This window comes from Oncorhynchus kisutch, linkage group LG18 (genome assembly GCF_002021735.2).
Source record: "Oncorhynchus kisutch isolate 150728-3 linkage group LG18, Okis_V2, whole genome shotgun sequence".
Lineage (NCBI taxonomy): Eukaryota > Metazoa > Chordata > Actinopteri > Salmoniformes > Salmonidae > Oncorhynchus > Oncorhynchus kisutch.
The window spans coordinates 71242453-71264072 of NC_034191.2; the positions used below are offsets into that span (position 1 = coordinate 71242453).

The following is a 21620-nucleotide window of genomic DNA, read 5'->3' on the forward strand; positions in this document are numbered from 1 at the left end:
AGCTAGCTGGCCACGCCATAGCTCGTTAGCTAGCTGGCCATGTCACAGCTCGTTAACTAGCTGGCCATGTCATAGCTCGTTAGTTAGCTGGCCATGTCATAGCTCGTTAACTAGTTGGCCATGTTATAGCTCGTTAGCTAGCTGGCCATGTCATAGCTCGTTAGCTAGCTATCCATGTCATAGCTCATTAACTAGCTGGCCATGTCATAGCTCGTTAACTAGTTGGCCATGTCATAGCTCATTAGCTAGCTGGCCATGTCATAGCTCGTTAGCTAGCTATCCATGTCATAGCTCATTAACTAGCTGGCCATGTCATAGCTCGTTAGCTAGCTATCCATGACATAGCTCATTAATTAGCTGGCATGTCATAGCTCGTTAGCACCTGGCTGGAACACAGCATGACCATGTCAAATCACTAGCAGAAAGGAGAAAAATAATGTAGCCCCACTATATAGCTACAGCTGCCTAAACAATAGTTCGCTAATAAATTGGAGATGTAAACTGTGCGAATAAATTATTTTCCTTTCTACATGTTAAATCACTAAACATATCCAGACCTCCGTTTTTTGTCTGCTCTTCAGTTCATATGACAGTGTTAGGACAGTCTTGTGAAAGAAGTCTAAGGTTGTGTCCCGATTCTCTACCCTTTTCCCAAAGTGTGCACATGGATTAAAGAATGGTGAAAACTCCCTCCAGCCAATTATTACACCATTCCAATGCTTTTAAATCCATGACTGGAAGTGTGCAAGTGCACAGTTTAGTAGAAGGGTGGAGAATCAGGACACAACCAAGGTTGAAGGTACCTACCTGAGGGCCTCCAGCTGGTCCTTCTCCTCAAACACGCCCAGCTTCCTCTGGACGCGGTGCAGCAGGTTGGTCCCCTGGAAGCCACTGCCCCGCCCGTCAAAGCGAACCACCATTGCCCCGAAGCTGCTCACCAGCACCGTGGCCCAGTCTATGTGGAATTGCTCTGACACCATCTGGCCACCGGGGGTGCCATCGCTGGATACGAGAAGGCATGTTTACTCGAGAAGGCATGTTTACTCGTTAATCTATGGCTCTATGGCTCTCTCTCTCTCTTATTTAGCAAGACCTAAATATGGTTCAGATTGAATTATGGCGTTAGACGCTAAGTTTACAGTATCATTGTGTTATACATAGATTTTTTTTTGTGCCACTTATTGTCTTTATAGTAGTGCCACTCATTGTCTTTATAGTACTGCCACTCCATCCAGAGATAAACCAGGGTGAAAAAACTACAAGTTATAGTCTAGTGTATGTTTCTCCAACCTGCAGGCAAGGGCATGGAGAGATGGTGTGATAGTGGAGGATAGGAGGGTTAATTCAAGGGGGATGGAGACCTCATTTGCAGTGTAATTACCGGTAGTGCGGAGGAGAACGAGTTGCCACTTCTCTGCCTTAGATTAATAGCCCTGATTAAAGCTCAGAGTTGGAGGGTGATTACAGTGTATTTGGAAAGTATTCAGACCCCTTCCCTTTTTCCACATTTTGTTACGCTACAGCCTTATTCTAAAATGGATTCAATAACACACCATACCCCATAATGACAAAGCAAAAACACGTTTTTAGACATTTTTGCAAATGTGTTAAAAATTCAAAACAGAAATACCTTATTTAAATAAGTATTTAGACCCTTGCTATGAGACTCGAAATTGAGCTCAGGTGCATCCTGTTCCATTGAACATCCTACATTAAATTGATTGGACATGATTTGGAGCAAAAACCAAGCCATGAGGTTGAAGGAATTGTCCATAGAGCTCAGAGACAGAATTGTGTCGAGGCACAGATCTGGAGAAGGATACCAAAAAATGTCTGCAGCATTGAAGGTCCCCAAGAACACAGTGGCCTCCATCATTCTTAAATGGAAGAAGTTTGGAACCACCAAGACTCTTCCAAGAGCTGTCCGCCCAGTCAAACTGAGCAATTGGGGGAGAAGGACCTTGGTCAGGGAGGTGAACAAGAACCCGATGCTCACTCTGACAGAGATCCAGAGTTCCCCTATGGAGATGGGAGAACCTTCCAGAAGGACAACCATCTCTGCAGCACTCCCCCAATCACGCCTTTATGGTCGAGTAGCCAGATGCAAGCCACTCCTCTGTAAAAGGCACATGACAGCCCGCTTGGAGTTTGCTAAAAAGCACCTAGAGGACTCTCAGACCATGAGAAACAAGATTGAAATCTTTGTTATTAATGTTATGCGTCACACCTGGCACCATTCCCACGGTGAACCACAGTGGTGGCAGCATCATGCGTTGGGGATGTTTTTTAGCGGCAGGGACTGGAAGACTAGTCAGGATCAAGGGAAAGATGAACGAAGCAAAGTACAGAGAGATATTTTATGACTACCTGCTCCAGAGCACTCAGGACCTCAGACTGGGGGGGGTGAACTCTAAGCACACAGCCAAGACAACACTGGAAATGCTTCAGGACAAGTCTCTGAATGTCCTTGAGTGGCACAGACAGAGCCCAGACTTGAACCCGATCGAACATCTCTGGAGAGAGCTGAAAATAGCTGTGCAGTGGCGTGCCCTATCCAACCTGACAGAGCTTCAGAGGATCTGTAGAGAAGAATGGGAGAAACTCCCCAAATACAGGTGTGTCAAGCTTGTAGCTTCATAACCAAGAAGACACAAGGCTGAAATCGCTGCCAAAGGTGCTTCAACAAAGTACTGAGTAAAGGGACTGAATACTTACCTAAATGTAATATTTGCTTTGTCATTATGGGCTATTGTGTGTAGATTTATGAGGAAAAAATACAATTGAATCATTTTAGGATAAGGCAGTAACATAACAAAATGTGGAAAAAGTAAAGGGTTCTGAATACTTTCTGAATGCACTGTATCTTTCCTGATGAAGCAGCACTTGGTATGGAGGAGCTGAAGGTCTCTGTGTGTCAATACCTGACAATGGAGATGGATAGCTACATTGTATACAACACCATAGTTGCTAGAGCAGTTGTGTGTGTGGGGGTTGGTTTTTCTATCGTTGTGGGTACCAGAAGTCCTCACAAGGATTGTAAAACAAGGAAATGGCTATTTTAGACATGGGGTTTAAGTTTAGGTTTATAATTAGGGTTAGAATTAAGGTTAGGTGTTAGGTCAAGGTTTAGGGTAAAATACATTTTTGGTCTGTGTGTGTGTGTGTGTGTGTGTGTTAGGGTCTGTATACTCACACAAGGAGGAGCAGAGGATAGTGCGATGAGTCCACAAAGCTGGCAGGTTTGAGGATCTGCATCGTTAGTGCTACACAACAAGAGAAAGAGTGATCAGTACGCATGTTGTACACAAGCACTATGGCTTCATTATCTGTTCATCTGAAGAAAACAGACTTTAGCAGATACATTTTCATTATGTAAAATGTGCTGCTGAAATCTCATTCCCTTATTGTTAGAGCGGAACATAACGTACTGTAATCCTCAATGTTGATCTCCTTGTATTCCACGCGGGGCATCTGCATGGAGTCCAGCCTCATCCTCAGATTCTCATTGGTCTCCAGGTCAAACACCTCTGCAGTGATAAATATCATGGCCTTAGTTTATGGCTAAGGTTGCTATGGCTACCATGGTCTAAGGGCACATACTGTAGGTGTTCAAAGGGCATAGGTGTTCTGGTAGAACGTTGGGCTAGAAGTTGTGATGAAGCAATGCTTACAGCATGTCATAATAGAAGAGAACAGAGGGAAGTTATCAGAATGCAGAGGCATCGCTCTCTGTCTCAGTCCCTCCAATCCAATCTCCCTCCCTCTCCCACCCGCCCTCCCTGTCTCCCACCCTCTCTCCCACCCTCCTTGTATCCACTGACACACTGTGATAAAGACAGATCAGCAATGTAGGCTGTAAATATAAATTAAGACTTCATAATGGCTGGTACCGAGATCATGGGCCCTCAAGATGAGCCTTGACAAGCCTTATCTTGGCATGCTGAGATTGGACTAGTAACAAAAGGAGTGGGTGTTTTGATCAGGGAGAGTGTTCTTTCCTGACTGACTGTGTGTGTGTGTGTGTGTGTGTGGGGGTGCGTGTGGTCTCCACAGAGTACACAACAAACACAGTAATGCAGCATGGTTTTTATCCCCGCCACATCAGCAATTAAATTCTAATTTCAGAACTACTTTAATGGTTCCAGTTAGAAAGCAGAGTTCCTGCCAAAAGTAGCTTGTTTAGTTTATGTTTACTACTATATGCACTAAAATATGACTACAGAGTGCACTTTGTACACATTGCTATTCCTCCAAGTGTACATGCTGTCTGTAATTAACCGTAAACAAAGACAGGGAATGTCTTTCATTACAGTGGAAAGGTCATGTTGTTATGAGGGCATCCACCCAGTTAGGTAATGTAATCAGTGTCTGCCAACCAACTGGGCTGAGGCTGCAAACAGACAGCAGAAAGCAGACTGGCCTTGTTGTGCTGTCAATGGTAAATCTTAGTATGCTGTCCCTGTTTGATGAGGTCACACAGTTGTGGGTGGTTATTTTGTGAATCAGGGGTGGAGGGCAGGGCTTTTATTCTGTAAACACAGAAATAGATACAGTTGTTTTATCTCCATGGTGTTAAAGAGTTATATTTTAGGGGTGATGCTGAATGTTCTACTCATGGAGAGGAGTGGATGTCCTACAGGTGTGTGTGCACGTTTGTGTGTGCATAGTGATCCTCGAATCATCTGCCTCCTGACATGAATCATCTTCTCCCTGACAGTCACATGGCAAGTCAGCAATCAGAACTGAGTATAATGGAGTTAGTGTGTGTGTGTGTGTGTGTGTGTGTGTGTGTGTGTGTGTGTGTGTGTGTGTGTCTGTATCAAGAGAAAAAGGCATATTGAAGACAGAGGAAATAAAGATCATGCATTGTGTGTCTGGGTGGTCTATTTTTCTGTGTGATGTATTCCTCTTATGACCCATGACCTTCAACTCTGGACCTGAAAGCCAGTTCCACTGCCTTTTCTCATTGTTCTAATCAGGTACTGATTTAAACCTGGGACACTAGGTGGGTGCAATTAATTATGAGGTAAAACAGAAAACCAGCAGGCTCCGGGACTTGGGGTAAGAGTTGAGTACCCCTAACCTATGTTTTCATGTAACAGAATCCAAATAGAATCTTAACTAGAAGACTCACTCTGTCTGTCCTGTGTGCTGTACACTGCTACAAACGGGACATCAGGGCCTGAAGAAAGACCAAAACAGAAACAAATGTGACCAAATAAGACATCAACATCAGACATCATGCCCATTAGTTTGTGGTGGCACTACTCTGGTTCGTCTCGGCCTTGTCTCGGTTTAATAGTACATTCTGTGGCTCCTTGTCATGTACAGACTTGGGATCTTAATTTGAGCCAGTTTGCTACAGCAAGAAAATAATCCTGCAGCAACCGGAAATGTGAATTATTATGTTTATTTTATAATTTACATTATTGTAGGGGTTGATACATTTTTCATAAGTGTGAAATTTCAAAGTGAAAATTACAAACTTCAGAAGTCTTTTTAAACTGCAAATACACTACACATTTTACATTTCCTGCATTGTAGGACAGTTCTCATGCAACAGGGTGATCAAATTAAAATCCTACATCTGTACAACAGTGACTGCATGGTTCAAAATGTGTCCCCACTGTCCATAGTTCTGGGGAAGCAAGAGGATGGGAAAGGGTTATTTAGTTATCCATTTCTAAAAAGACTTGTAAGAAAATCATCTGAACTCAATAAATGTTTTCCTTTAGAATCTGTAATTTAAAATTACACCTTGTCGATAGAAGACTGAGACACAACATAGTTGAGCCTCAAAGTTCAGACACAAAATCAAAACATCATTGATCAAAGTCTGAAAGCCTGACTCTGTTGTCTGACTCTGTTGTCTCTAATAATTCTTGCTAAACATGTTTTTCTACAAGCACAACAGATCCTTTCCAAACTTTCTTGCTATTGTTGGGGAGGCTATTGTTAGCTTATTCAATTAATTTAACACAGCCAAAATAGTTTCTGGAGTGTTCTGGAGCTAGCTTGCAAACAAACAAGCCCCTGTAGAAATATACTCTCTCTGTCTCCTAAACCACATCACTGCACTTGGAGGGGAAACATAATTAAATGATCGATGCACTTAGCAAATTGAGAACATGCTAGAAAGAAACATTTGTAGCTCTGCAAAGTAGGCCAGGCAATCTCTCTCAGCTCTGTAATGATATCAAAATCATGTCAAATAAATGAAAGTGGCCAAGAGGCAGGATGGAAGAAGATGGCGCTGACAGACATGGCAGCTCTGCTTCTAGCTCCTATGCAACATTGCAGTATTTTGTTTTTTTGGTGGGTTATTTCTTACATTAGCCCAGAATGTAATGTTCAGTCTCTGGATAATAAAGTAGACTAGCTCAGTGTGAGGATCAGGGATTGACTAGCTCGGAGACAGATCAGGGATTCACAGAAACATGGCTCTTTCGGGATATACTGTCCACGTCCATACAGCCAGCTGGGTTCTCAGTACATCGCGCAGACCGGAATAAAGAACTCTCCGGGAAGAAGAAAGGCAGGAGTGTATGTTTCATGACTAACTACTCATGGTGTGATTGTGATAACATACAGAAACTCAAGTCCTTTTGTTCACCTGACCTAGAAAACCTCACAATCAAATACCGACCATATTACCTCCTAAGATAATTATTTTTGGTTATATTCACAGTCGTAAATATTCCCCTCAAGCCAATACCTCGAGGTTCCTCAAAGAACTACACTGGACTTTATGCAAACTGGAAACCACATGTCCTGAGGCCGCATTCATTGTAACTGGCGATTTTAAAGCAAATTTGAGGAAAATGCTACCGAAGTTCTACTAACACATTGACTGTAGTGCTCGTTCTGGAAAAACACTGGATCACTGCTACTCAACTTTTCGAAATGCCTATAAGGCCCTGCCCTCTGCAAATCTGATCACAACGCCGTTTTGCTCCTCCCTTCCTATATGCAGAAACTCAAACAGGAAGTACCCTTGCTATGGTCTAGTCAACGCTGGTCTGACCAATCGGAATCCATGCTTCAAGATTGTTTTGATCACGCGGACTGGGATATGTTCTGTGTAGCCTCTGAGAATAACATCAATGAATACGGTGACTGAGTTTATCAGGAAGTGTATAGATGCTTTTTTCATACATATACAGTGGGGCAAAAAAGTATTTAGTCAGCCACCAATTGTGCAAGTTCTCCCACTTAAAAAGATGAGAGGCCTGTCATTTTCATCATAGGTACACTTCAACTATGACAGACAAAATGAGAAAAAAAATCCAGAAAATCACATTGTAGGATTTTTTATTAATTTATTTGCAAAATATGGTGGAAAATAAGTATTTGGTCAATAACAAAAGTTTATCTCAATACTTTGTTATATACCCTTTGTTCGCAATGACAGAGCTCAAACGTTTTCTGTAAGTCTTCACAAGGTTTTCACACACTGTTGCTGGTATTTTGGCCCATTCCTCCATGCAGATCTCCTCTAGAGCAGTGATGTTTTTGGCCTCTCTGTCCGAAGCGGTGTACACGTTCAAGTTGGATTTTGTCGATAGCTTCGCGTGGGATCTGAAGCGCTGTAGGGAGGAACTCTCTAACTACAGATTCAGGAACTTCCCTTTCTTTCTCCTGGATACCTGTAAGTACCGGATTATCTCTCATGGATCTAGTTTGTATCTCCAGTAAGGCTTCTCTCAGAACGGTGTTCTCCTTTTTAAGTTAATTCACTTTGGTTTCAATCTTATTGACTGTCCCTTTTAGCTTGTTTGTTTACTTCTCCAATGTCGCAGCTTTTTCATCACTCATCTCGAGGCTTGCCTTCAACTCTTTTATATCCTTACTAACTAATTCAAGTATACCCAGTTTGTCATTTATTGATTTTAACAGAACGGTTTCGACCTTTACCATTCCCGGTGGTGAAAGTATTAAATCGTCTGTGTCAGTAGAAGAGTCACGTTTTCATTTTGGAATTGGTTCCCTTGTCTTACTCTCCGTCATGTTTGGGTGTTGCTTGTTTTCGTAATATTTGTCGATAAATGTCTCTAGTCTTAAGATTTGTTTTGTGTTATTATCCAGATTGAAGGTTATCACCCACCAGATTGTGTAGTGCTAATATTTTAGTCTAACTTGCCGATATTGAATATTACGTTTTATCTTGAGTTGCTCTACATAACTTCATTCAGTTCGCCATTACTTCTCTGCCATCCTTCCAGGCATCTGCCTTTCTTTCTGAGGAGGCTGTAGACCCAGACCAGCTCCCCAGCCACAAAGTGCCTTCCCCGGGTGTGCACATCATAGTTCCTCTTCTGCCTCACACCTGCATTCACCATTCACCTGCTCTCTGGCAAAAGTGTGGGCTGTCTCCAGGCGTACCTGGAGTCTCTGGGCATACTCCGGCCCCGGGGGAACAGGAGGGCTATCCAGTGGCCGACTAAATGCCATCTCTGCAGGGGTGCGTAATTCTCTCCCCAGTATGAGGAGGACAGGCATGCAGGAGGTGGAGTCTTGGACAGCGGAGTGGCATGCCATGAGGACCATAGGCAGGTGCCTGTCCCAGTCACGCTGGTGTTTGGCAGAGATTATGGCCAGCTGCTGTCCAAGCGTTTTGTGGAAGCATTTCACAAGGCCATCACTTTGAGGATGGAGAGGAGTAGTGCAGGTCTTGTGCATACCCAGCCTCTCACACATGGTGGCAAACACACAGGACTTAAAGTTTCTGCCTTGGTCTCTGTGGTTGGACTCTGCAGCTCCAAACCTGCTGAACATCTCCGCTGCCAGGGCGTCGACGATGGTCTCTGCCTCCTGGTCAGGCAGAGCATAGGCCTCGGGCCATTTTGTGAAATAGTCCATGGCCATGAGCACTCAGGATTTTCCACTGTATGTGGTGGGGAACGACCCAACTACATCCACTCCCACCCTCTCCATGGGAGCCCCAACTGGGAACTGTTGGAGCTGAGCATGAGAGCGGCCCCAGTAAAATCCCTGACGGAGGCGGCGGAGTGTTTTTGTGACCCCAAAGTGTCCTTCGGCAGCAGGCGGTTCAGGGGAGCAGCAACACTTGAGAAGCCCCGTACAAACCTCCTATAGTACGAGGCCAGGCCCAGGAAGCTCTTCAGCTGATGCTGGTCGGTGGGGGTGTACCAGTCTCAGACAGCCCCCACCTTGTCCTCCATGGTGCTGATACCCTCCTTCCCCACTCGGTTGGCACAAGAAGGACACCTCTCTTCTCATGAAGTGGCACTTCTCGGGGTGGAGTTTCAGGCCTGCGGCAGCCACCCTCTCCGACACAGTCTGTAGCGGTCCCAGGGCTGATTGGAAGGAGCAGCCATGGGCCAGGATGTCATCGAGGTATACCAGACACTGCTGTCAGGGGAGTAGCTGGAGCGTTGCACAGGCTGAAGCACAGGACCTTGAACTGCCAGTGTTCTCTTAGTGGAGAATGCAGTTTTGGCTTTGGCCTCTGGGGAGAGGGCCTCCTGCCAGTAGCCACTGTGGAGGTCTAGTGAGGGGAACCAGGAGGACCCCCTAACCAGGTCCAGCGACTCATCGATACAAGGTATGGGGTATGAGTCCTTCCTGGTTACCTCATTCAGCCACCTGTAGTCCACACAGAACCTCAGCTTGCCCCACTTCTTAGGAACCATGACAACTGGCGTCACCCAGGGGCTGTCTGAGGGCTCAATGAAGTCTGCCCGCTGCATCTCCAGTATAGTCGGACAGGGCCACAGTGTCTCCCGACCCCTCCTGTCTCAGCCTCCAGTAATTATGCTGCAACAGTTTATTTTTATTTATTTATTTAACCAGGTAGGCAAGTTAAGAACAAGTTCTCATTTACAACTGCGACCTGGCCAAGATAAAGCAAAGCAGTGCGACACAAACAACACCGAGTTACACATGGAATAAACAAACATACAGTCAATAACACAATAGAAAAATCTATGTACAGTGTGTGCAAATGTAGTAAGATTAGGGAGGTAAGGCAATAAATAGGCCATAGTGACGAAATAATTCAAATTTAGCAAGTAACGCTAGAGTGATAGATGTGCAGAAGATGAATGTGCAAGTAGAGATACTGGGGTGCAAAGGAGCAAACAAATAAGCACCCATGACCAGCTCGGAAACCAGATTGCATAGAGGAGAAGGTACGGTGGGATTTGAAATGGATGGTGATCTGTTTGTTAACTTGGTTTTCGAAGACTTTAGAAAGGCAGGGCAGGATAGATATAGGTCTGCAACAGTTTGGGTCGAGTGTCTCCCCCTTTGAAGAGGGGGATGACCGCGGCAGCTTTCCAATCTTTAGGGATCTCAGAGGTTGAACAGGCTAGTAATAGTGGTTGCAACAATTGCTGCGGATAGAAAGAGGGAAAGAGGGTCCAGATTGTCTAGCCCAGCTGATTTGTTGGGGTCCAGATCTTGCAGCTCTTTCAGAACATGAGCCATCTGGATATGGGTTCGACCGGGGTAGGGGTAGCCAGGTGGAAAGCATGGCCAGCCGTAGAAAAACAAAATTCTCGATTACCGTAGATTTATCTGTGGTGACAGTGTTTCCTAGCCTCAGTGCAGTGGGCAGCTGGGAGGAGGTGCTCTTATTCTCCATGAACTTAATAACAGTGTCACAAAACTTTTGGAGTTTGTACGACAGGATGCACATTTCTGTCTGAAAAAGCTAGCCTTTGCTTTCCTAACTACCTCTGTTTATTGGTTCCTGACTTCCCTGAAAAGTTGCATATCGCGGGGGCTATTTGATGCTAATGCAGTACGCCACAGGGCAACAGTTGAAGTTGGAAGTTTGCATACACCTTAGCCAAATACATGTAAACTCTGTTTTTCACAATTCTTGACATTTAATCCTAGTAAAAATTAGGTCAGTTAGGATCACCACTTTATTTTAAGAATGTGAAATTTCAGAATAATAGTGGAGAGTGTTATTTATTTCAGCTTTTATTTCTTTCATCACATTCTCAGTGGGTCTGAAGTTTACATACACTTAATTAGTATTTGGTAGCATTGCCTTTAAATTGTTTAACTTGGGTCAAACGTTTCGGGTAGCCTTCCACAAGCTTCCCACAATAAGTTGGGTGAATTTTGGCCCATTCCTCCTGACAGAGCTGGTGTAACTGAGTCAGGTTTGTAGGCCTCCTTGCTCGCACATGCTTCTTCAGTTCTGCCCACAAGTGTTCTATAGGATTGAGGTCAGGGCTTCGTGATGGCCACTCCAATACCTTGACTTTGTTGTCCTTAAGCCATTTTGCCACAACTTTGGAAGTATGCTTGGGTTCATTGTCCATTTGGAAGACCCATTTGCGACCAAGATTTAACTTCCCGACTGATGTATTGAGATTTTGCTTCAATATATCCACACAATTTTCCTGCCTCATGATGCCATCTATATTGTGAATTGCACCTTGCAGCAAAGCACCCCCACAATATGATGCTGCCACCCCCGTGCATCACGTTTGGGATGTGTGCAATTGTTTGTACAGATGAACGTTGTACCTTCAGGCATTTGGAAATTACTCCCAAGGATGAACCAGACTTTTGGAGGTCTACAATTTTTTTCTGAGGTCTGGCTGATTTCTTTTGATTTTCCCATGATGTCAAGCAAAGAGGCACTGAGTTTGAAGGTAGGCCTTGAAATACATCCGCAGGTACACCTCCAATTGAATCAAAAAGTCAGAAGCTCCTAAAGCCATTACATAAATTTCTGGAATTTTCCAAGCTGCTTAAAGTCAATTTATGTAAACTTCTGAACCACTGGAATTGTGATACAGTGAATTATAAGTGAAATAATCTGTCTGTAAACAATTCTCGGAAAAATTACTTGTGTCATGCACAAAGTAGATGTTCTAACCGACTTGCCAAAACTATAGTTTATTAACAAGAAATTTGTGGCGTGGTTGAAAAACAAGTTTCAATGACTCCAACCTAAGTGTATGTAATGATCGTCGTAAGTGGATGAAGGAGAGGACCAAGGTGTAGCGTGGTATGTGTTCATGATCTTTTCATTACACTGAACACTAGAACAAAAATAACAAAAACGAAACAGTCCTGTCCTGCGAAACCAGGCTGCCTAACTATGGTTCTCAATCAGAGATAATGATTGACAGCTGCCTCTGATTGGGAACCATACCAGGCCAAACACATAGAAATACAAACATAGAACAAAACATAGAATGCCCACCCCAACTCACGCCCTGACCAACCTAAAATAGAGACATAAAAAAGGAACTAAGGTCAGGACGTGACAGTGTATGTAAACATACGACTTCAACTGTAAATCAATTTGATTGATTGATTGTACCCAATGTGACTATTAAAACCTAACCAAACCACAAACCGTGGAAAGATGACAGCATTTGCGCAAAACTGAAAGTGCAAACCACCTCATTTAACAGGGCAAGGTGACTGGGAACATGGCCGAATACAAACAGTGTAGTTATTCCCTCCGTAAGGCAATCAAACAGGCAAAACATCAGTACAGAGATAAAGTGAGGTCGCAATTCAACGGCTCAGACATGAGACGTACAGTGGATTGTGAAAGTATTCACCCGCCTTCGCATTTTTCCTATTTTGTTGACTTACAACCTGGAATTAGAATAGACTTTTGGGGGGTTTGTATAATTTGATTTATACAAAATTCTGACCACTTTGAAGATGCAAAATATATATTTTTGTGAAACAAATACTTTGTAAAGCCACCTTTTGTAGCAATTTCAGCTGCAAGGCTCTTGGGGTATCTATCCACTGGGATTGTTGCCCATTCTTCAAGGCAAAACTGCTCCAGCTCCTTCAAGTTGGATGGGTTCCGCTGGGGTACAGCAATCTTTAAGTCATACCACAGATTCTCAATTGGATTGAAGTCTGGGATTTGACTAGGCCATTCCAAAACATTTAAATGTTTCCTCTTAAACCACTCGAGTGTTGCTTTAGCAGTATGCTTAGGGTCATTGTCCTGCTGGAAGGTGAACCTCTGTCCCAGTCTCAAAACTCTGGAAGACTGAAACAGGTTTCCCTCAAGAATTACCCTGTATTTAGCGTCATCCATCATTCCTTCAATTCTGACCAGGTTCCCAGTCCCTACTGATGAAAAACATCCCCACAGCATGATGCTGCCACCACCATGCTTCACTGTGGGGATGGAGTTTTCATGGTGATGAGAGGTGTTGGGTTTGCGCCACACATAGCATTTTTTTGATGGCCAAAAAGCTACATTTTAGTCTCATCTGACCAGAGTACCTTCTTCCATATGTTTGGGGAGTCTCCCACATGCCTTTTGGCAAATATGTTTGCATATTCTTTTCTTTAAGCAAAGGATTTTTTCTGCCCACTCTTCCGTAAAGACCAGCTCTGTGGAGTGTACGGCTTAAAGTGGTCCTATGGACCGACTCCAATCTCCGCTGGTGACTGCCCTCCTTGCCTGGTCTGTGAGTTTTGGTCTTGACAGGTTTGTTGTGGTGCCATATTCTTTCAATTTTAAAAAAATGGATTTAATTGTTATTTATTTTACCTTTATTTAACTAGGCAAGTCAGTTAAGAACAAATTCTTATTTTCAATGACGGCCTAGGAATAGTGGGTTAACTGCCTGTTCAGGGGCAGAACGACAGATTTGTACCTTGTCAGCTTGGGGGTTTGGACTTGCAACCTTCCGGTTACGCGTCCAACACTCTAACCACTAGGCTACCCTGCCGCCCGATGGTGCTCAGTGGGATGTTCAAAGTTTCTGATATTTTTTTATAACCCAACCCTGATTTGTACTTCTCCACAACTTTGTCCCTGACCTGTTTGGAGAGCTCATTGGTCTTCATAGTGCAGCTTTCTTGGTGGTGCCCCTTGCTTAGTGGTGTTGTAGACTCTGGGGCCTTTCAGAACAGGCATATATATACTGAGATCATGTGACAGAACATGTGACAGTTACAGTGCCTTGCGAAAGTATTCGGCCCCCTTGAACTTTGCGACCTTTTGCCACATTTCAGGCTTCAAACATAAAGATATAAAACTGTATTTTTTTGTGAAGAATCAACAACAAGTGGGACACAATCATGAAGTGGAACGACATTTATTGGATATTTCAAACTTTTTTAACAAATCAAAAACTGAAAAATTGGGCGTGCAAAATTATTCGAAATTATTCAGTGCCAAGGCACTGTAGATTGCACACAGGTTAACTTTATTTAACCAATTATGTGACTTCTGAAGGTAATTGGTTGCACCAGATCTTATTTAGGGCTTCATAGCAAAGGGGGTGAATACATATGAACACACTACTTTTCCATGTTTTATTTTTTATTTATTTTTTAAACAAGTAATTTTTTTCATTTCACTTCACCAATTTGGACTATTTAGTGTATGTCCATCACATGTATGTCCATTGAAATCCAAATAAAAATCTATTTATATTACAGGTTGTAATGCAACAAAGTAGGAAAAATGCCAAGGGGGTGAATACTTTTGCAAGGCACTGTATGTGGCAGGGTCTACAGACTACAAAGGGAAAACCAGCCATGAAGCTAAACACCTTCTTCGCCCACTTTGAGGATAACATAGTGCCCCCAACGCAGCACGCCTCCAAGGTCTACTCCTGCTCCTCCCCTTCGGTGTTCGACGTCGCCGGTTTACCCACCACCGGCTCTGGCAACCATCGTTACACACACCCATGATTACGTGCACCTGTGTCTCATCATGAGACACACCTGGACGCCATCACTTCACTGATTACGTCCCCTATATCTGTCATTTCCTTAGTTCCCTTCCCCATGCAGTATTGACTATGGTTCATGTCTATACGCTACTCGTGTTTCTTGTATTGGTCTATTTTCCGTGTAAACTCACCACCTACACTTGCTTTCCGACTCCCAGCTTATATGTTACACAAGGATTGTGGGCTCTCCTTCTCCATGGACAACGTGAGTAAGATATTTAAGCGTGTTAACCCTCGCAGGGCTGCCGGTCCAGACGGCATCCCTAGCCACGTCCTCAGAGCATGTGCAGACCAGCTGGCTGGAATATTTAAGGACATATTCAATCTCTCTCTATCCCTATCTTCTTTCCCCACTTGCTTCAAGAGGTCCACCATTGTTCCTGTACCCAAGAAAGCAAAGGTAACTGAACTACTCTTACTCACTTCTGTCATTATGAAGTGCTTTGAGAGCGGAACCCCACCTCAACATTCCGCTGAAAAGGCAGCGCGCAAAATTCAAAAATATTTTTTGGAAATATGTAACTTTCACACATTAACAAGTCCAATACAGCAAATGAAATATAAATATCTTGTTAATCTACCCATAGTGTCGGATTTCAAAAATGATTTACAGCGAAAGCACCACATATGATTATGTTAGGTCATAGTCAAGTCACAAAAACACACACAGCCATTTTCCAGCGAAAGAGAGGAGTCACAAAAAGCAGAAATATAGATAAAATGAATCCCTAACCTTTGATGATCTTCATCAGATGACACTCATATGACATCATGTTACACAATACATGTATGTTTTGTTCGATAATGTGCATATTTATATCCAAAAATCACAGTTTACATTGGCGCGTTACGTGCAGTAATATTTTGATTCCAAAACATCCGGTGATTTTCCCAGAAATACTCATAATAAACATTGATAAAAGATGCAAGTGTTATTCACAGAATTAAAGATAGACTGATCCTCTATGCAACTGCTGTGCCAGATTTAAAAATAACTTTACGGAAAAAGCATAATCTGAGAACGGCGCTCAGTACCTGCTTATAAACAACTAGACAATTCCGCCATGTTGGAGTCAACATTAGTTCGAAAAAACACTATAAATATTCACTTACCTTTGATAATCTTCATCAGAAGGCACTCCCAGGAATCCCAGTTCGACAATAAATGACTGATTTGTTCCATAAAGCCCATCATTTAACCACCTGTTGTTAGCGTGTTCAGTCCAGTAATCCATCTTCATGGAGGCGCGACCATTTTCTCCATGACAAAAACTCAAAAAGTTCCGTTACAGGTTGTAGAAACAAGTCAAAACATGTCTGCAATCAATCTTGAGGATGTTTTTAACAAATATCATCAATAAGGTTCCAACCGGAGAATTTCATTGTCTGAATAAAAGCCCTGGAACGAGAGGACACTCTCTCGGGAGAACGCTTCATGAGACTGAGGCGCCCTGACAGACCACTCACTAAAATGGGTCTCATGAGCCCCTCCTTTATAGTATAATCTTAAAACTAGGATGTAAAGATGGGGATATCTAGTGGAAGCCCTGGGAAGTGCAAGCACATCCATATCTATCAGGGATTTAAATTGGCTCTGTTTTGAAATTCGACTTCTCACTTCCTGTTGGAGCTAGGAACACAAGCATTTTGCTACACTCGCAATAACATCTGCTAAATATGTGTATGTGACCAACACAATTTGATTTGATTTGAGTTTTATTCTACCTTATGTTTATCTTTAGTGCTACATTGATATTGATTACTGCATTGCTGGGTTTGGAACTTACAAGAATGGCATTTCTGTACACTGCACATGACATTAACCTGAAACTTGAATATTTGGGCTGCTGCTGTTAGACCCTCTTGAGTAGAGGCCTTGGTTGAAATACACTGAACAAATTATTGTGTTTGTGACCAAATATCATCTGTAACCAACATATACATTGAATTCATTGTCTCAGAGTGTCTCTCAGAGGTGAGGGACCAAAGGTTCATATGACTGAAAAAATAGATCACTTGGGGAGAGAGACAGACCAATCAACCGGTGGCTCCCACCTTTGCAGCTAAGCAGGAAGAGGCTCATGCTGTGGCTGAAGGAGCCTGTGACGTAGCCACAACCTTCGTAGAAGTCACAGGAGAGACAGCGTCTGTTGAAAGGGCCCACTGTGTCCGCACTGCAAACACAACAAGAGGACACTGAGCCAAGTCTTTCTCCTAGATATTTTTCAGACTGAGAGCAAAGGCCCTCAAAGCATCCAGGACAACTGGCACCTAAATTGTAACCAAGTGAAACGAAAATAACTATTTTGGGTGGGTGGGTGCAACATAGCTAGGCACAACAGAAGAGGACAGAATTAGAGACAGTTATTCAGAGCTATGTATGTGTTACCTGTAGAGGTGCCTGCGTTTCGGATCGTCCTCTGTGCTCAAGAAGTATCTGCAAGATACATAATAATAAACATTTCAAGTTGGACATATGTTCAACTAATACATAATATACCAAATACATGGGTGCACACAACATTACGTCATTGAAGCATTTCCGTAGTCACAAATGTAAGGAGTCTACGAAGTGAGAAAAGTAGGTTAGTGTAAAGAGTGCAGCGGACTCCAGCGGTACAGTTGAACAGAAACTTGTCAGCTTGATATAAGCAGCAACAGTACCAACAGTTCCAACAGCAGGTCTTGACATTGGAAGAGATGTAACATAAATGAAATATGAGGTGAGGATGTTTTTTGAAACTTAAGTAGGCCAGGAACAAATTTGACAGGGGGGCGGGGGTCATACGTAAGGTGCAATTCATTCTGAAGGAATCCCAGCATCTCTTGTTTGATGAATTTAGGTTGCTTCTCTCAGAGCGGCTCCCCAAGTATATGTATTGTCATTTATACATTGGTTGGGTCTAATCCAAAAGGCTGATTGGTTAAAACCACATTCCAGTTGGTGTCCATTCCACAAGTTACCACCGGCTAAATCTATGACGTTAACTGCCTATTTACTTTACTGTCATGTATCCAATGTGTTTTTACTACATGCCCCCCGAGGATAAAAAATACTCTACTCTACTCCGGAGAAAGGGAGAGTGAGGGGGAGAGAGAGAATTTTGTTGTGGATGGGTGTTTGTGTTATAATCACAGCAAAGAATGTGTGTATACTACATGTGAAGGCATGTAAGTGTGTGTGCGTGTGTGTGTGTGTGGCCCAGCTGCGTCAGGAGCTCACATTAGCTGGATGTTCTCGTTGTAGGCCAGGACCTGGGTGACGTCCCAGTCTCCAGACGTGATGGACTGCAGCGTGTCTGTGCTGGTGTTGGGCTGGAGAGGGAAGGAGGAAGAGATAGACACACTGAGTAAAGCAAGCATTAAGAACGCCTTCCTAATATGGAGTTGCACCCCGACCCTTTTTTCCCTCAGAACAGCCTCAATTCGTTGGGACAATGGACTTTACAAGGTGTCGAAAGCGTTCCACAGGGATGCTGGCCCATGTGACCTCCAATGCTCCCCACAGTTGTGTCAAGTTGTCTGAATGTCCTTTGGGTGGTGAACCATTCTTAATACACACGGGAAACTGTTGAGCATGAAAAACCCAGCAGTGTTGCAGTTCTTGACACAAACCGGTGCGCCTGGCACCTACTACCATACCCCGTTCAAAGGCACTTACTGTACATTTTTGGTCTTGCCCATTCACCTTCTGGAGTGGTGTTGTCTATGCTATGCTGTACATTGCTGTAGAACGCAATTGTAGCTTATGGAAGCCCACATGCAGAACACAGAATAGAGAGTGTAGAAAGGGAGTGTACAGTACCTGTGTGATGGACATGGAGATGTGGAAGAACTTGCCCCTGCCTCCCTGTGGGATGGCTCTGGTGAAGAACAACTTCAGACCGTCTTTGGAGAACAGCGGCTCCTCATTCTAACAGTCATATGACAAATGTTTGGACATACCTACTCATCCAAGGGTTTTTCTTTCTTTCTTTTTTTTTTTACAATTTTCTACATTGTAGAATAATAGTGAAGACATATAAACTATGAAATAACACATATGAAGTCATGTAGTAACCAAAAAAGTGTTAAACAAATCTAAATATATTTTATATTCTTCAAAGTAGCCACCCTTTGCCTTGGCTGCAACCTGAGGTGCAGTAAACTCTAATGAACTTATCCTCTGCAGCAGAGATAACTCTGGGTCTTCCTTTCCTGTGGCGGTCCTCATGAGAGCCAGTTTCATCGTAGCGCTTGATGGTTTTTGCGACTGCGCTTGAAGAAACTTTCAAAGTTCTTGACATTTTCCGGATTGACTGACCTTCATGTCTTAAAGTAATGGACTGTCGTTTCAATTTACTTATTTGAGCTGTCCTTGCTGTAATATGGACTTGGTCTTTTACTAAATAGGGCTATCTTCTTTATACCACCCTTACCTTGTCACAACACAACTGATTGGCTCAAACGCATTAAGAAGGAAAGAAATTCCACAAATGAACTTTTATTAAGGTACACCTGTTAATTGAAATGCATTCTAGATGACTACCTCATGAAGCTGGTTGAGAGAATGCCAAGAGTGTGCAAAGCTGTCATCAAGGCAAAGGGTGGCTACTTTGAAGAATCCTTTGGCCATATACCACACCCCCTCGTGCCTTATTGCTTAATTAACATATCTAGAAATGATGGATTGTCATTCCAATCTGAAGTACTATAAAAAAGACAGATTAACAGCCTTAAAAATAAATGATTTGTACTTGAATCATGTTGATGTTTCTTTCTTACCTGTCTGTGTAGCCAACTTTCACTTTCGTCCTCATGTTTCTAAAACATACATCATTTGAAAGAAAAGTCAATCATAAGTTTAAGAAAAGCTAACAAAGTAGGCTGAAAAACAGCTGTGTTTGTAGCTAAAGATGAAGCACACACACACGCACCTTGGTGCAGACGCCGGTGGTGGCTTGACACAACGTCAGCATGGATATGTTCTGGGCTCTGTTTAACCAATTCACTGCCAGTTTGGTGGTAGTCGCCCATTTCACCATGGTGACATAGTACTCTCTGTAACACAAACACAAATAAGAGTGTTTATTAATGTATATTCAACATCTAGGATAAAGGACTAGGAACATTCTACTGACATATTGCATGTTTTCACCCCTTTAAAATCCACAAGGATATATAGCCATGCTATATATAGTAGGCCTATGTGCTATTAGCATTTGAGTAGTATTGTATTTGGAGGTTAGATTAGTAAGGGTAGTGTAGTTGTGTACGGAGGTTAGATTAGTAAGGGTAGTGTAGTTGTGTACGGAGGTTAGATTAGTAAGGGTAGTGTAGTTGTGTACGGAGGTTAGATTAGTAAGGGTAGTGTAGTTGTGTACGGAGGTTAGATTAGTAAGGGTAGTGTAGTTGTGTACGGAGGTTAGATTAGTAAGGGTAGTGTAGTTGTGTACGGAGGTTAGATTAGTAAGGGTAGTGTAGTTGTGTACGGAGGTTAGATTAGTAAGGGTAGTGTAGTTGTGTACGGAGGTTAGATTAGTAAGGGTAGTGTAGTTGTGTACGGAGGTTAGATTAGTAAGGGTAGTGTAGTTGTGTACGGAGGTTAGATTAGTAAGGGTAGTGTAGTTGTGTACGGAGGTTAGATTAGTAAGGGTAGTGTAGTTGTGTACGGAGGTTAGATTAGTAAGGGTAGTGTAGTTGTGTACGGAGGTTAGATTAGTAAGGGTAGTGTAGTTGTGTACGGAGGTTAGATTAGTAAGGGTAGTGTAGTTGTGTACGGAGGTTAGATTAGTAAGGGTAGTGTAGTTGTAAATGGAGGTTAGATTAGTTAGGGTAGTGTGGTTGTATTTGGAGATTAGATTAGTAAGGGTAGTGTGGTTGTGTACGGAGGTTAGATTAGTAAGGGTAGTGTAGTTGTGTACGGAGGTTAGATTAGTAAGGGTAGTGTAGTTGTAAATGGAGGTTAGATTAGTTAGGGTAGTGTGGTTGTATTTGGAGGTTAGATTAGTAAGGGTAGTGTAGTTGTGTACGGAGGTTAGATTAGTAAGGGTAGTGTAGTTGTAAATGGAGGTTAGATTAGTTAGGGTAGTGTGGTTGTATTTGGAGATTAGATTAGTAAGGGTAGTGTGGTTGTGTACGGAGGTTAGATTAGTAAGGGTAGTGTGGTTGTGTGGGGTGGTGTACCCCATCCTCGGGTCTTCAGGTCTCCTCATCTCGATGGTGTGCAGGGGCCCGTTCAGGTTGACCACATACAAAGAGATGACTGGATTTTCCTCCCCAGCCTGCATGGAGGACAGACAGCAGAGAGACACTATGATTGCAAATGCCATTATTAAAACAACTGTTCTTATTGGACATTTTAAGTGCATCTGCCTTATGAAGGACACGCCTGAAGACAGAACTAACTCCATGCTGGAGTAGTTTCCCATTTCCCAAGATTGGTTGTACTTTTTTGAGCGGTGGTACAATTTACCGTGGTGTAGCGTTGTAGTAGAAAATGTTTTGTTGGTAATAGGTTAGTAATTATACTGTTCTAACCTTAGGGTAGTGATACTCCCTCCCGGTAGGGTAAGTAGTTCCTGTGAACATAGGGATCTCCATCCTGGGCACCATAGTGTCATTGATGGTGGCATATGCCAGCCGGGCACCATCCGGAGACCACCAGTGGGCAATATGGGTCTGGAAGATCTCCTCTGGAAAAGGACAGGAGAGAAATATCCTTTAGTTTTCAGTAATAATAAAGGTGTTGAAACTCTAATAGAAACCCATTATGTGTTTGAATAGATCTACATTACAATACCCAGTGCTGACGTGCGTGAGATACATCAGTCATGTTAAATACTGACACAAACATCATTTGCGATGCATAGTCGGTTTGGATCAATGCTGTCGTAAATTTCATAAAAATGCTGAAGTTCTGAATGTTCTGGT

At 43.0% G+C, this 21620-nt stretch overlaps 1 protein-coding gene across 2 annotated transcripts in view; it reads right to left on the reverse strand.

The window, feature by feature from the left end:
* The window catches only part of LOC109909867 (dipeptidyl aminopeptidase-like protein 6), a 155250-nt gene that overhangs the window by 9963 nt on the left and 123667 nt on the right, over nt 1-21620 (reverse strand). For both annotated transcript variants that reach the window (XM_031796710.1, XM_031796711.1), the window contains exons 9-20: nt 21228-21382; nt 20874-20971; nt 19625-19748; nt 19473-19511; nt 18514-18621; nt 17932-18023; nt 17098-17145; nt 16764-16882; nt 5135-5182; nt 3429-3527; nt 3194-3263; nt 808-1002 (exon numbers count right to left, since the gene is read on the reverse strand). In XM_031796710.1, coding sequence (XP_031652570.1) covers nt 808-1002; nt 3194-3263; nt 3429-3527; nt 5135-5182; nt 16764-16882; nt 17098-17145; nt 17932-18023; nt 18514-18621; nt 19473-19511; nt 19625-19748; nt 20874-20971; nt 21228-21382 — 1195 coding nt within the window. The remainder of the gene's footprint in view (nt 1-807; nt 1003-3193; nt 3264-3428; nt 3528-5134; nt 5183-16763; nt 16883-17097; nt 17146-17931; nt 18024-18513; nt 18622-19472; nt 19512-19624; nt 19749-20873; nt 20972-21227; nt 21383-21620) is intronic.